Raw genomic sequence first — 12185 nt, 5'->3', positions numbered from 1 at the left:
AGGGCAAGAAATAATTATTCCATAATAACTAGTTTTCATCTCAAAATTAACAAATTTATTGCAAAGAAAAATAGATTTACAAAGTTAAAGAACTTTCGATATAGTATTCAATGCATTTAAATGAAAAATCAAATCAAGACTAATGTAACAACAGTATATAGTATAACAGGAAGAGTCCTCTAATTAGGAAATTTTACAACAAAAGGACAATTATTACATTAGGATAATTTTTTCGGTTTGCATTAAATAGTAAGACCATTCATAATGAATAAACGCTCCTCCTCCCTTTTTATCCAGTGAATTATTTTCTTCATAGCATTAGTTGCGTCTACTTTTGTAACTAACGGTTCAAAAGCAGCATAAAGCTCAAAACCAGACATATGCTAAAATTATAAAACAAATGTAAAAAGAGTATGTATTGTTATCCCTCTCCTAAAAAGTTTACCCATCCAAGTAAAGTTTCTTTCTGTCCACTGTACTGCAGCATCTTTAGAGGCCTCGATGCGTTGAACATGCGATGATGCAGATATTGATATAACCCATAAAGGTGTTTCCAGCCACTTTCATCGTGATAAGGAATTTCACAAAGAGGGCTTGTATATTGGGCAGCTGAACGAGACTTGTAAAGAAAGTGCCTCAGTTCTAAAACACCCACATCCGAAACCTCGTACCCATTCTTTTCCAGAGCTTTGTGAATATGGTCCAAGCTCTGATGCTTATTTAGCCTCTAAAATAAAATTTATAAACTACCTTATTATTATTATAAATGAGTGGTGAGAAGGGCCCATTGTGCAACCCACGACCTTAAGACAAAAGACCCACAAAAAACGGAGAATCCGCTTGGCCGGCATGTTAAAGAAATGAGAGGTTTCCAACTGATGCATATCAAAATTCTCGAACTAGGGATGTGATTAAACGAACCTTGTGTGTGTATAACCGTTTACCAAGTCTTATCGGTTCAGTTAATCGAACCAATTTTCGGATACCGTTTTTGGAAAAAAAAATTGAAATTCATTTGAAGTGTTTTGGGGGCTTAATATCGATTTATTACTCGGAAATTATAATTTTTTCATTCGGTTAATCGATTTCACAGATTGTCTTACTGATTAATTGAATTTTCTAATAAACATCCGTATAAAAAATATATATATATAATAATCAGCTAAGCTAATACCCAAGGCACTACCTCAACATGTTTTTTATGGAATGGGAAACCGAAGAGCTCGGGGAAAACCCCTTAAACCCGTGGGGAGAGAACTAGCAAACTCAACGCAGGAGTTGTTCGGATTTTGCATCCAGTGCCACCTAGGAGCAACAAACACAGCACCCCACACAAGGAGAACGCAACCAATCAAAAGTTGTGCATTTTCTTGCATAAAGTTTTTCGAATATTTACAGAATAGGCCCCCAGGTCCCGCAGCGGCATAACCATGGCAACCGAAATCGTAATTGTAATTCTAGCAGTATTATTCCTAATTCAATGGATATTCCACGAGCGAAAAAACACTAAAATACCCTGTAAAGTAGCCACCTGGCGGCGTTTGATTCCAAAGCGGAAGTTGATATTTTTTATAGTTCTATCCGGGGAGGGTGGGGGAGAAAACAAACCCAAAAATAGCAGACGAATATGACAAACGCGGGCGATATTTAAAAAACAATTGGTTGCGCAACAAACTCATATCAAGTTGCCCCTCGCTAGAGAGGGGGTCGAAGGAATGGGGGAATGAAAAGTAAATTACATCGACCCAACGCAAGTTTTGCACTGCGATGTTAGCTCGATGTTACGTATTTAATAAATAAGGGTACGTTTTCCTTTCTCTCTAACTCTTATGTCAGGGCAGCCATCGGAAACGTTAAGAGAGAGGAGACCCTGCGACCATTTTCCTTTTCCCGAGACGACAACATGAGGACACACAGACAGCCAAATATCCTATCAAGACGCTGCAGTGAGAACTACACTCAATTATCAGAAGTATAAAATGCTGTCTTAGAGAAAAATATTCATATCCTTCTATAGCTTGTATTATTTGAAACATGTACTTTCACAAACTCCCATCGCTTTTTCGGAAAACCAAAAATTGAGCAAGACAAAATCATTATTATAAAGATTTCCTAAGACTATTATGTCAGGAAAAGACATAAGTAAATATCAATACATTTAACATCCTTAGGCACAGCAATACACAGTGTAATTTAGTGGTGTACTCTTTCTCAGTTTGAGAGGTATGTGTGATAGTTAGAATATGCCTCAAAACTGTGAAGGTATATGTTTCACTCTTATGCCCTATATTGATACTCTCTCGGGACTAAATTACTGACTTTGATCTAGAAAACATTAAAAGTCCACACTGTCGTTTAAACTGCACAACCTTGCAAAATAGGGGAGGAAAAATCCCAGAATTACTTAATTTTCAAAAGCCAGTGTGCACCTTAAAGAAGATAAGTTTACAAAATCAAACCTCTATAATTTTTTTTCGGCATTCTTGTAATTGGAAAAACAAGTCACGCTCTACAGTTAATAGTAGTAAACAGACTTTACACTCCTCATCTAGATACGAAATGTGGGCGTGTAGAAAACCACTGTAAAAGTTTAAATGTTATATCATTTTAGCATTTGAAATACATGTTAACTAACTTCAAATTCACTATCTTAGGAGCTATTCACAGATTGTGTAAAAAAAAGAACAATATTGAAATTTTACATAACAAATTCAGTTGTAATACCAGAGTGTAAATTTTAAAGCAAGTGGCGGCTCTATCATTGCCACCTGTATTATTAAAATCTCCTTTTATTACAGACAGCCATGAATCTATCAAATTCTTCGAAAAACGCGACTTTACTGGAGAGCGTGGTGCCATCTATTTATGTCAAAGGAAGCTAACATTTAAAATAGCCAAATGATAACGTCGTCAGACGGTCAGAGCCATTGTAGAGTATTATATTTAGAACAACTTATACTCTGTTTAGTGGGTTTTCACCTAAATTATACATCCCATATAAAAATATTGTTTATAATTGCGGTTATTGACCAATTTAAAAACGATCCAATCAACGTGAGGGGTACATATAAGTACCGCCTTTTTGGTTTAGACGCTAGCAACATCTATTGAAAAAAGAGCTACTTCACGTCGAGCCGCCACGATCTTTAATATCTATTTTCTCAGTTACTTTTTTTTAAGGATAAACAACATTAAACACTTATCATTTCATATTTAATCATTCACTGATATTTCAATTGAGGATGGTGTTTGTTCCTAAAAAAAGGTTAGGGGTCTTTCCAATTGTTACTTTAGGGGTGAAGGATGTTGAAAAATGCAAAAAGGGTTTACATAATACGTGAATAGTCCCTAAAATTAAATTATACCTTGAATCAAATTTTGGCAAACATATTGGAGTCCATGACTCTGCAGCTTTGAATGATTCTGAAGAGTTGACTAAATTGATGATTAAATGCAAATCAGCTGCATGCATTGAGTATTTCTTCATTTTCACTAGTGTTACCAATTGATTTTCAGCCACCATTATACTAAACACTAAATTCTTTAGATGAAATGAATTAACATTATAAATAGTGTAAAAATAATTCTTCATAAGACTTACTTTGATTTTGGAACATTGTTGAGCCATTGCTTGAGCAATGTTTTCACGTACAGAGTTCTCGAGAGGTAAACAGCGCACAGCGCCCAAGAGGAAACTAGGATCTGTGTCCATAGTGTCCACCAGCGAATCTATAAACTTCTCTGAACCACCGAGAAGTTTACGAAGATCGTAATTTCTACGTTGTTCGAAGATTCGGATTAGCTGAGTTAAGGTTAGCACAGATAATATTTGATTGTGAACGTAATTGAGCTGAAATAATGTAGTTTCGAAGTTAAGAAAGTTTTAAGAATATTATCAAGATTAAAAATATAACGCATACTTGGACTACAAGTTGAGATACTGATGCCTGAGTACAAGACACCGCAACAAGTATCAAAGGCATTCTAACTAAAAACACCAACTTGTGATTTCCCGAGCGAATGGATCGAATTGAATCCCCTTCCCCTTGGACAAATGAAATAATTGCTTGCATAACACCCATGACTGTAACCAATTTGTCTTCAGAACCATGCCTATTTTTATCAATACATTATGCATTCACTTTTCGAAACTGACAGGTTGCCTACAAAACCTACCTTGTATAAATTGGTTTTCCTGCTTCACTTAGGACAAACACATGTTTATCTTTATCTCTCCATTCCGGGCTATTATAGTCTTCTTCCTGATCATATTCAATATCTAAATTATCAATGGATAGATCATCGGAACATGTACCATCCTGAATAATCAAATTATAAAACCAAATCATCAATAACACAACATAGGAATTTGAGTATATAAGGATACCTCTTTGATATTTGATTCATCTGTTATTCCTAGAATTTCTTCACCTTTAGCTAACTGACTAGCAGCTGCTTTTTCTATCTCTACAATATTGCTTTGTCGCCTTTGTAAATCACCAAGATTAAACTCAGAATCAGAAGTATCATCTTCGTCCTCATACGATTCTGCCGCAACTATAATGGTTCCTTTACAACCTCCTGGTTCAAAATCTTTTGGTATATCGTCGTCATCAAGTTTCTTTATATCAATACTTTTTGAGGGAGTTGAAGGATTCAAATCGTTTGTCTGTACGTTATCCATTTAAATATGAATAATAAATAACAGAGCCATTCAGTAAAATATCCAAAAGTTGATTAACTACATTATTATATTAACGTGAACACATTTTTTTTAAAATAGCCTGCTATTGTAATTAGAAGTTTAATTGTAATCAGAATCAGCTGTACAATTCATTATTCACAATTAAGTGACAGAAGCTGTGTACCAGAATTTATGGCAGACTACGATACGAATGGGCAGTTACTAACAGCCTTGGAAATAAGGTTTTAATTTAAACTGGTCCTTATGACCAGTGACCCCCTAGCATATGAATTATTAAACTGGTCCTTATGACCAGTGACCCCCTAGCTTATGAATTATTAAACTGGTCCTTATGACCAGTGACCCCCTAGCTTATGAATTATTAAACTGGTCCTTATGACCAATTACCCCCTAGCTTATGAATTATTAAACTGGTCTTAAAGTTATATAAAATGTTCTAATGTCATTTATAAGTCTAAAAAAACCTATACTACATGTTTAGAAGTTAGATTATGTTGGTAACATTAACTTTACACGTATTCAAAATAGTTAACTTTATTTTATGAGTACCACAAGAATGGTACAATATAGTACTATCTCACCTAAGACTACTACCATAGCCTAGAAGACCTTCGTAATTCACCGTATTATCTCTCTTTCTCTAGGCCCCGTAACTCCAGAGTCTCCGGTCCGTTACCGCGTAGCCAGGTAGCCTACCGTACTCCAGGGAAAGCGACACTAGAGGATTGAGGGTTTGAGGCCAGAGGGGGGTTAGACAGTTCGACTCGTTCGAGAGATGCGAGCGAAAGGACTCTACATAAAACCTCGACGTGCGGCCGCGGCGGTAGTAAGCGTAGTCGCTGTACATATAAATCCAGTGAATACGGAAATAAAAATTGATATAAACCTTAAATTAATAGGTCGTCTCCTATTATTTCTAATTATTAAACTGGTCACCTTCTGTTTTTTTTTGTTATTATTATTATTATAAACTGGACACGGTGACCAGTGACCCCCCAAATTTTGAATAAATAAACTGGTCTGAGCAATTAATTAACTGGTCTTTGACCACCTGACCACCGTTATTTCCAAGGCTGGTTACTAACTTACTAAGCAGTGTTAGAAATAAGCTTTTTAAAAGTACTGGTGAATATGACCACCATAGAAATCTTATACTCCTACCTAGAATGCTCCTAATTGCTCCCGTCTACAGGAGAACCTGACGCCAAGACATTTTGTAGCAACGAGTAATGATTATATAGTCTTTGCTTAAGCTTCAGCCAATCAGCGGCCATTCATTGACTACAGCAAGCCGCTAGCGCCATAACATGGCGGTTAAAAATAGTAGAAGCTCAGACGATTTTTACAGGATCCATCCGATCCAAGCTCGCCGAATTCCCATAGGTTTTTGCTCGAATTTTCACACGAACCACTTGAACGTTTTTGGATTTTTATTTAATAATAGTGTTAATATTTTTGAACTTTTAGTTTTGTTTTCATATTTACTTATTATAAGGAATATAGGGGCGAGATCACGCGTAACTTGATTAAAAGGTTTTACCGGGCCCTCTTGAAATTAATGAATAACATTCAAAATTAATTGAGCGGAGCGAACGAGCGAAGCGAGTGAGTGGAGCTCTCACTGTGGTGACTTCAATGGGAAAGTTGGCTGTGTGTGTGTGTGTCGCACTTGGGGGAAAAAAGAAAGGGACTCTGAACGAGACGGAGAAGAGAGAGGGAAATTCGCCGCGAGAGAGGGGGGACAAGAAAAAAGAGGGGGGACAAGGCACTGCCGTTCAGGATATAATTTAAGCTAAAAATAAAGAGTGAACTTATTATAAGTTATAAAAAAGATTGGACTAATAAAATATTATTTAGGAGAGGGATACCTTCGCCGCGAGAGGGAGGGGGACAAGAAAAGAGAGGGGTGGAGCGAAAAATAAAGAGTGGACTTAGTATAAATTATAAAAAAGATTGGACTAATAAACTGCTTGTTTTTAAGTTGGTTAAAAAATACGACATTACTAAAGTTATACAACTCTTCGACAACTCCGTAATTCACGATTATCGTAGCGCCCACGCTCCGCTCAAGTCTTTGTCGAGAATGCCGGCTACGGGTTTTGAGACGTCCTAGTATTTTCCCGCGCCATGTAGATAATCGAACATCTGCTTGTCTAGGTAAAGTTTGCGTTGTCAAGCCGCGTATTTGAAAGCAAATGAAAGGCAGTGAATCTTGCCGAGTACTAAGCCTCGGTTTAATCTGCCGCGTATTTTCAAACGGAAAAACCCGATCGCTCCTTGTAATAATAAACAAATAAAGAAATACGTTCTAAGTCCATTTAACGCCAAAAATCCCACTTATTTCGTTATTTGTTTCGTATTACAATTAGCGTTCGCCATCATTTAAAGATAGTACTCGGGTTTTTGAGTTTCAAAATACGCGGTAGATTAAACCGAGGCTTACGGCTGGGCAAAAGTCACCGCCTTCAAATTTTCGTCTACTTTAAAGATACATTGTGAACGAACCAATGGATGAAAATTTATGAAACTATAGCTTTTAAATAAACCTTGAAACTTATTTCAAGTCATATTTACGATTCACTGATGACAAAATTCGCGAAAAGTATTAATATCGTTTAGAATTACAACCTACTTTCTAAAATCTCATTTTGCTTTCTAATACGCGCGTTGACAACGCAAACTTTACCTAGACGAGCAGCTGCTCGATTATCTACATGGCGCGTTAAAATATTATTTTTGAACGTTATAAAGCAATAAAGTATTTTTCAAGACGATCGATTTTATATTACATTTAAGTTCATATAAACGGACAAAATTGTCAGTGGAATATTTCGTATACCATTTGGTTAGTTAATTAACGTTTAATTATCACCAACTTTACATTAATTTCAAGGGGGGGGGGCGGTAAAAACTTTTAACCAAGTTATGCGTGATCTCACCACGAGAGGCACTGCGTGTCATTTTCGTTTGAAACCGACAAAGCGTATTGTGAGGAAGATAAATAGATTTCGTTTATGTTCGCTTTGAAAATATTTAAGCCTAGGCCTGACATAGGCCCAGCTTTTATAGCACGCAATGTCAATGGCAGTTTTGGGAGCAGCAGTGACTGAACGTCCTTAGTATTAACCTTTGTATTTAAAGTAAGTAATATTATATTTATTATTATGTTTGTAGAAACTTAGATAAACAAAAACCTTATGAAAGAGTAATTATATCCCAGAAAAAATACATTACACTAAAAAATGACACTTAATTAAACAGCAACAATCATACTGATAATTGTCTTATTTTTCAAAACTTTACATTCTATTTAATAATATGCTTTTTCTCTTAGAAGCTTAGCCAAGATAAATGTCTCGCACTCTGCTTAAATTCAACATTCCACTGTTAAACAACATAAGAGATAGTACTCAACGAAGACCGATATTTACAATGTTAAATCAAGAATGTATTTATTTATACCTAGGGAGAATGTCTATGTCGAGACGGTTTTTAGCCTTTCTCTCAATCCACCCGTTGGTCCCCCCAGTACGCTCCTCCGCTTAAAGACCGAGAACAGAGCGAATTTCCACCCCTCTTATCCTGTACTTAATTTTTTGACGAGTGACAACTGATTGACATCTCTGACAACTTGATTGTCAGTTCTGACAGCTTGAGTGACCGTCTGGACAATTCCATGTATTGTAGCTTACCTCTTTTTTTGATGCTCATTGTGTATATTCTATTCAAAAACAGTCAGAGCCGTCGGTCAAGCTGTCCACACTGTCACTCAATTTTGCGGGGGTCAAAATTCGCGCACGAGAAAATGGAATCTCTGTTCTCGGCCTTTAAAATAAAACGAATAGTCCTGGTATTTCATTGGCTGCTTAAAATTTACGTCACCTAACGCGATGGAAATCAAACGTTTTGTCTCTCCCCCCCCCCCCCCCCCGCGCGAGACAGGGGACAGGCGTTCAACGTGCCCGGCGATTGTCGCAACATAATCATTCTTCCTAAATATAAATAAATACATTCTTGGTTAAATAAAGTGTTTAAAAAAAAACGGATATTGCAGTAATATTAGTCCTGATTTGTTGTTACACTAGGCTCACTGAACTTCCTGAAGTAATTTTTACCAAATCATTAATTTGAAAGCCCGCCGTTTGTTAACATTTCAAATTGCCCCGAGGCTTAAGGAAACCCAAACTTTTACCTGTACAACGACACATTACCGTCCACCGCAAATCGTTTTCTACATGTGGAAATGAAACATCGATGAGCCATAACAATAAACAACGCAATAGTTATCCAAAACGTTTGCATATAAGAGAAAAATCTTTACGAGTAAAGAAACAGTCTACCATGTTTAAAAACTACATTAAACACGATCACGGCCCCCTGCCGTGAGAGCGTGCAGGGGGCCGTGACTCGATTGACGTGGGCCAATCAAATGCGGGTTCTTAAGGTGACGTAATCCATAATCGAATTATTATTTTCAGTAACTCAAACTAGATGGCAACAGGTCGTAGCCGTAGTCACTCTTTGAATCGTGATTGGCTGATAATAACGAAACCTATCTATGTTTTAAGATATCTATGATGACCACTATACCCCCTACTTAAAAAATAATTTAATGGTCATGACCACCCTTTTCTGCCCCACTTATCTCCCTCCCTCTTTTATTTTACCTTTGAAAGTGAATTGTTAATAGCGATTACGTACTATAATGAGTTTTATTTATTAAAAACCAAAAAGCTTTGATATTTATCACATTTCTTAAGGAACTTCAAAAATATTTCACCATCTTCTTGTCCTTCGAATAAAAACAGTTTTACTTCTTTTTGACCTTCTTTTTGTTTCTAAAAGCCATAAAGAAATTGCAGGATTGGCATCAATGTCTTCTATGCTTATGTTTCTTAAACATATTCTTCATGATTGATCTAGATGTTTTCTTGTTTTCTTTATATGCGATTGTAACGCGCTGGACATCATTTAGTACGCTCGTCCATCTGATTAATCAGGGCGAGATATGTGTAACGGCCACGCCAACGGGGGGGATACATGATGACAGCGGTGGGGACACCCGTGGCGGAAATATTCCGACTATTCGTTGGGGGATCGGTGGTCATCCTCGAACGGCCATCCTCAATCTCTGCCTCCTAGACGCTTGGGATTACAGGAGTACGCCACTACTCCCGGCTGATCTAGATGTTCCGCATTTAACTCGACGACTGAAGAACGTCAAATTGCATTACTGCCAGATGCCAGGAAATACGTTCAATTTAAGAGTAGAAATAAGTCAAAATCCGCAATTTCATTGGTGGCTGTGAGAAGCTGAGAGCGCAACGCTTGTATCATTTTATCTTTTCGGTATAGAATTAATTAATATTATTATTTATTTTAATTAAAAAAGGCTAGTCATTATGACCAGTGAACCCCCAGATCCCATTTAATTATTGGTCATAGCCCAAAATAAACTGGTCTTTGACCGACGCCACCGCCATATATTCCCAACACCATATGTAACATAATTACTCATAAGTATGCTACTAGCTCTATTTCTTCACTAACGGTTTGTTTCACAGATATTGCGTCATCCGTACCCTACGTAATATTTGACGTCATATTTGATGTCATCGAATCTCAAATGCCGATAATGCCGTCGCCCAATTAACTCTACGTCTGATAAACCGACGGCCATTATTTTAGTAAACAAACCGGTTTTAACAACCAAGGCTTAGGAGCTAAAATGAACTACAATATAGTGTCAAGTTCTGTTAATGTAATTAATTTGCAAATTAATGAAGTTCTCGGAGACTCACGTTCTAAAATAAATTTGCATTGTCAAATAAAAGAAGCAGGTTTATTGGAAAAAATAGTTGAAATTCAGGGTGGAGCTTTTCTGGCGCATCTACAAGGTTGGAGTCTTTGCAGATTCTTTTGAGCTGAGGCCTAACTCTTCTAGGCTTGATATGGGTTTTAATAACGCTGGTGGAATATCCCACTTCGACGACTAAAATTCAGACGCAAAAATTCCTTCTCAATTTAGAGGTTTTCCATTGGCTTAAATACATATTAGTAGCCAATAGTGTGACTCCCAAAATTACTGGTTCGTGGTGAAACAAACCGTTAGTGAAGATTTTTGAATGGAATAAAGGTACAGTGGCATGCTTATGAGTAATTATGTTACATATGCCAACACTGTTACTTAGGTGCTAGACATTAGGCCTAGCTACTGGGTTTGGTTATTTCTTGAAAAATAGGCTGCTATTGTAAATTAGCTCAGCGGCAAAATTCGTCCCAACTTGCAATATAGCATTAAAATTCCATTTTGGTGTCTACTTTGAGGATCCGATAAGTCAGGACAATAGAAATCAGATAACAAACTACAAACTAGAACGATTTTTTTAATGAACCCTGCCTTTGGCCCATGCACGGCCAACTTCGATCACGCGTACCGCGCTTTAGTGGCCCCGTCCAGAGCATGCACGATTTACGAACCTTGGGCTCCGTCAATCGCCTCGCATCTAATGTTATTTTGCGTGTATGAATTATTCCGATAGGGGCGCTACATACGACCAAAAAGCTACTATTGCCAAAGGTGGGGAATACAAGCTAAATCACGGAAAAGTGTTTTTTCTTCGGGTTTCCACTTTTCTATTTAGAAAAAACAAGGTATAGTAAGTTAAACTATCTTTTCGCAATATATTTATTCATAATTAAAAAATATTACCTTATAAATATTTAATGAAGAAAAGGAGACGCGTTTTTTACGCGAAGGCGCCATATTAGAATACATAGTTTTGAAGGCTGTAGAGGTGTTTAGAGCGTTTTGATGCGTAAATAATGTATCTCTTAAACTTTACTTACGACTCTTATTCATTTTCTTTTTATAGCTCATGAACCTTTCTTAAAAGGGCTGCTGTTTTCCAGCCAGTGGCGTAACTAGGAACTCCGGGACCACTAGCGAAAAACGAATCTGGGCCCTTTTAAATAGCACCGATTTTAATCATAAACGTTTGGGGCCCCCCGCGCCGCGGGGTCTGCGGGGGTGCTATTTACGCCACTGTTTCCAGCCCAACTGGGCTTCTTTAAAAGCTCACTCACGAGAAATTTATGGTTGGGCTGTTGGCCGGTTTTTTTTGCTACTTCATAATTTTACCTAATTTTTTTGTATTCGCGGGAATTTCACGTTTTTCGTAAGAAACTCGGAACAACTCCTTCTGCGTTGAGTTTGCAAGTTCTCTCCCCACCGGTTTAATGGGTTTTCCCCCGAGCACTTCGGTTTCCCCATCCATAAAACTTGAGGTTAACGTTAATAGTTAGGGTAGGGAGCTGTTGGCTCGATCGCGTGGCATGCAGGGCTTGGCACCACCCTCCTACGAATTGTAACCCGGCCACCTGAATTAAAGGCTTCAAAAGTCGCTGGATGACTTAGGCCTAAGGTGGTGCCTTGGGTATTAGCCTAGCTGATTATTGGGGCCGTCGTTTTTAGAAAAAT

The 12185-nt window shown here is 37.4% G+C and overlaps 1 protein-coding gene across 1 annotated transcript; it reads right to left on the bottom strand.

Moving 5' to 3' along the window:
• Nucleotides 1-38: 38 nt before the first annotated feature.
• Nucleotides 39-4857, bottom strand: Mon1 (vacuolar fusion protein MON1 homolog). Its single transcript, XM_090180349.1, has 8 exons — nucleotides 4388-4857; nucleotides 4177-4319; nucleotides 3921-4113; nucleotides 3602-3850; nucleotides 3366-3541; nucleotides 2460-2580; nucleotides 446-727; nucleotides 39-383 (listed from the first exon to the last, which is right to left on the bottom strand). The coding sequence occupies exons 1-8, from the start codon at nucleotides 4682-4684 to the stop codon at nucleotides 243-245; spliced, it is 1602 nt and encodes a 533-aa protein (XP_090036475.1). The 5' UTR covers nucleotides 4685-4857; the 3' UTR covers nucleotides 39-242.
• Between the last annotated feature and the right edge of the window lie 7328 nt (nucleotides 4858-12185).

The sequence above is a fragment of the Leiobunum rupestre genome, chromosome 1, assembly GCF_980474605.1.
Source record: "Leiobunum rupestre chromosome 1, qqLeiRupe1.1.hap1, whole genome shotgun sequence".
Classification (NCBI taxonomy): domain Eukaryota; kingdom Metazoa; phylum Arthropoda; class Arachnida; order Opiliones; family Sclerosomatidae; genus Leiobunum; species Leiobunum rupestre.
The sequence above is the reverse complement of the archived record's forward strand: the minus strand, read 5'-3'. Positions and strand labels throughout refer to the sequence as shown.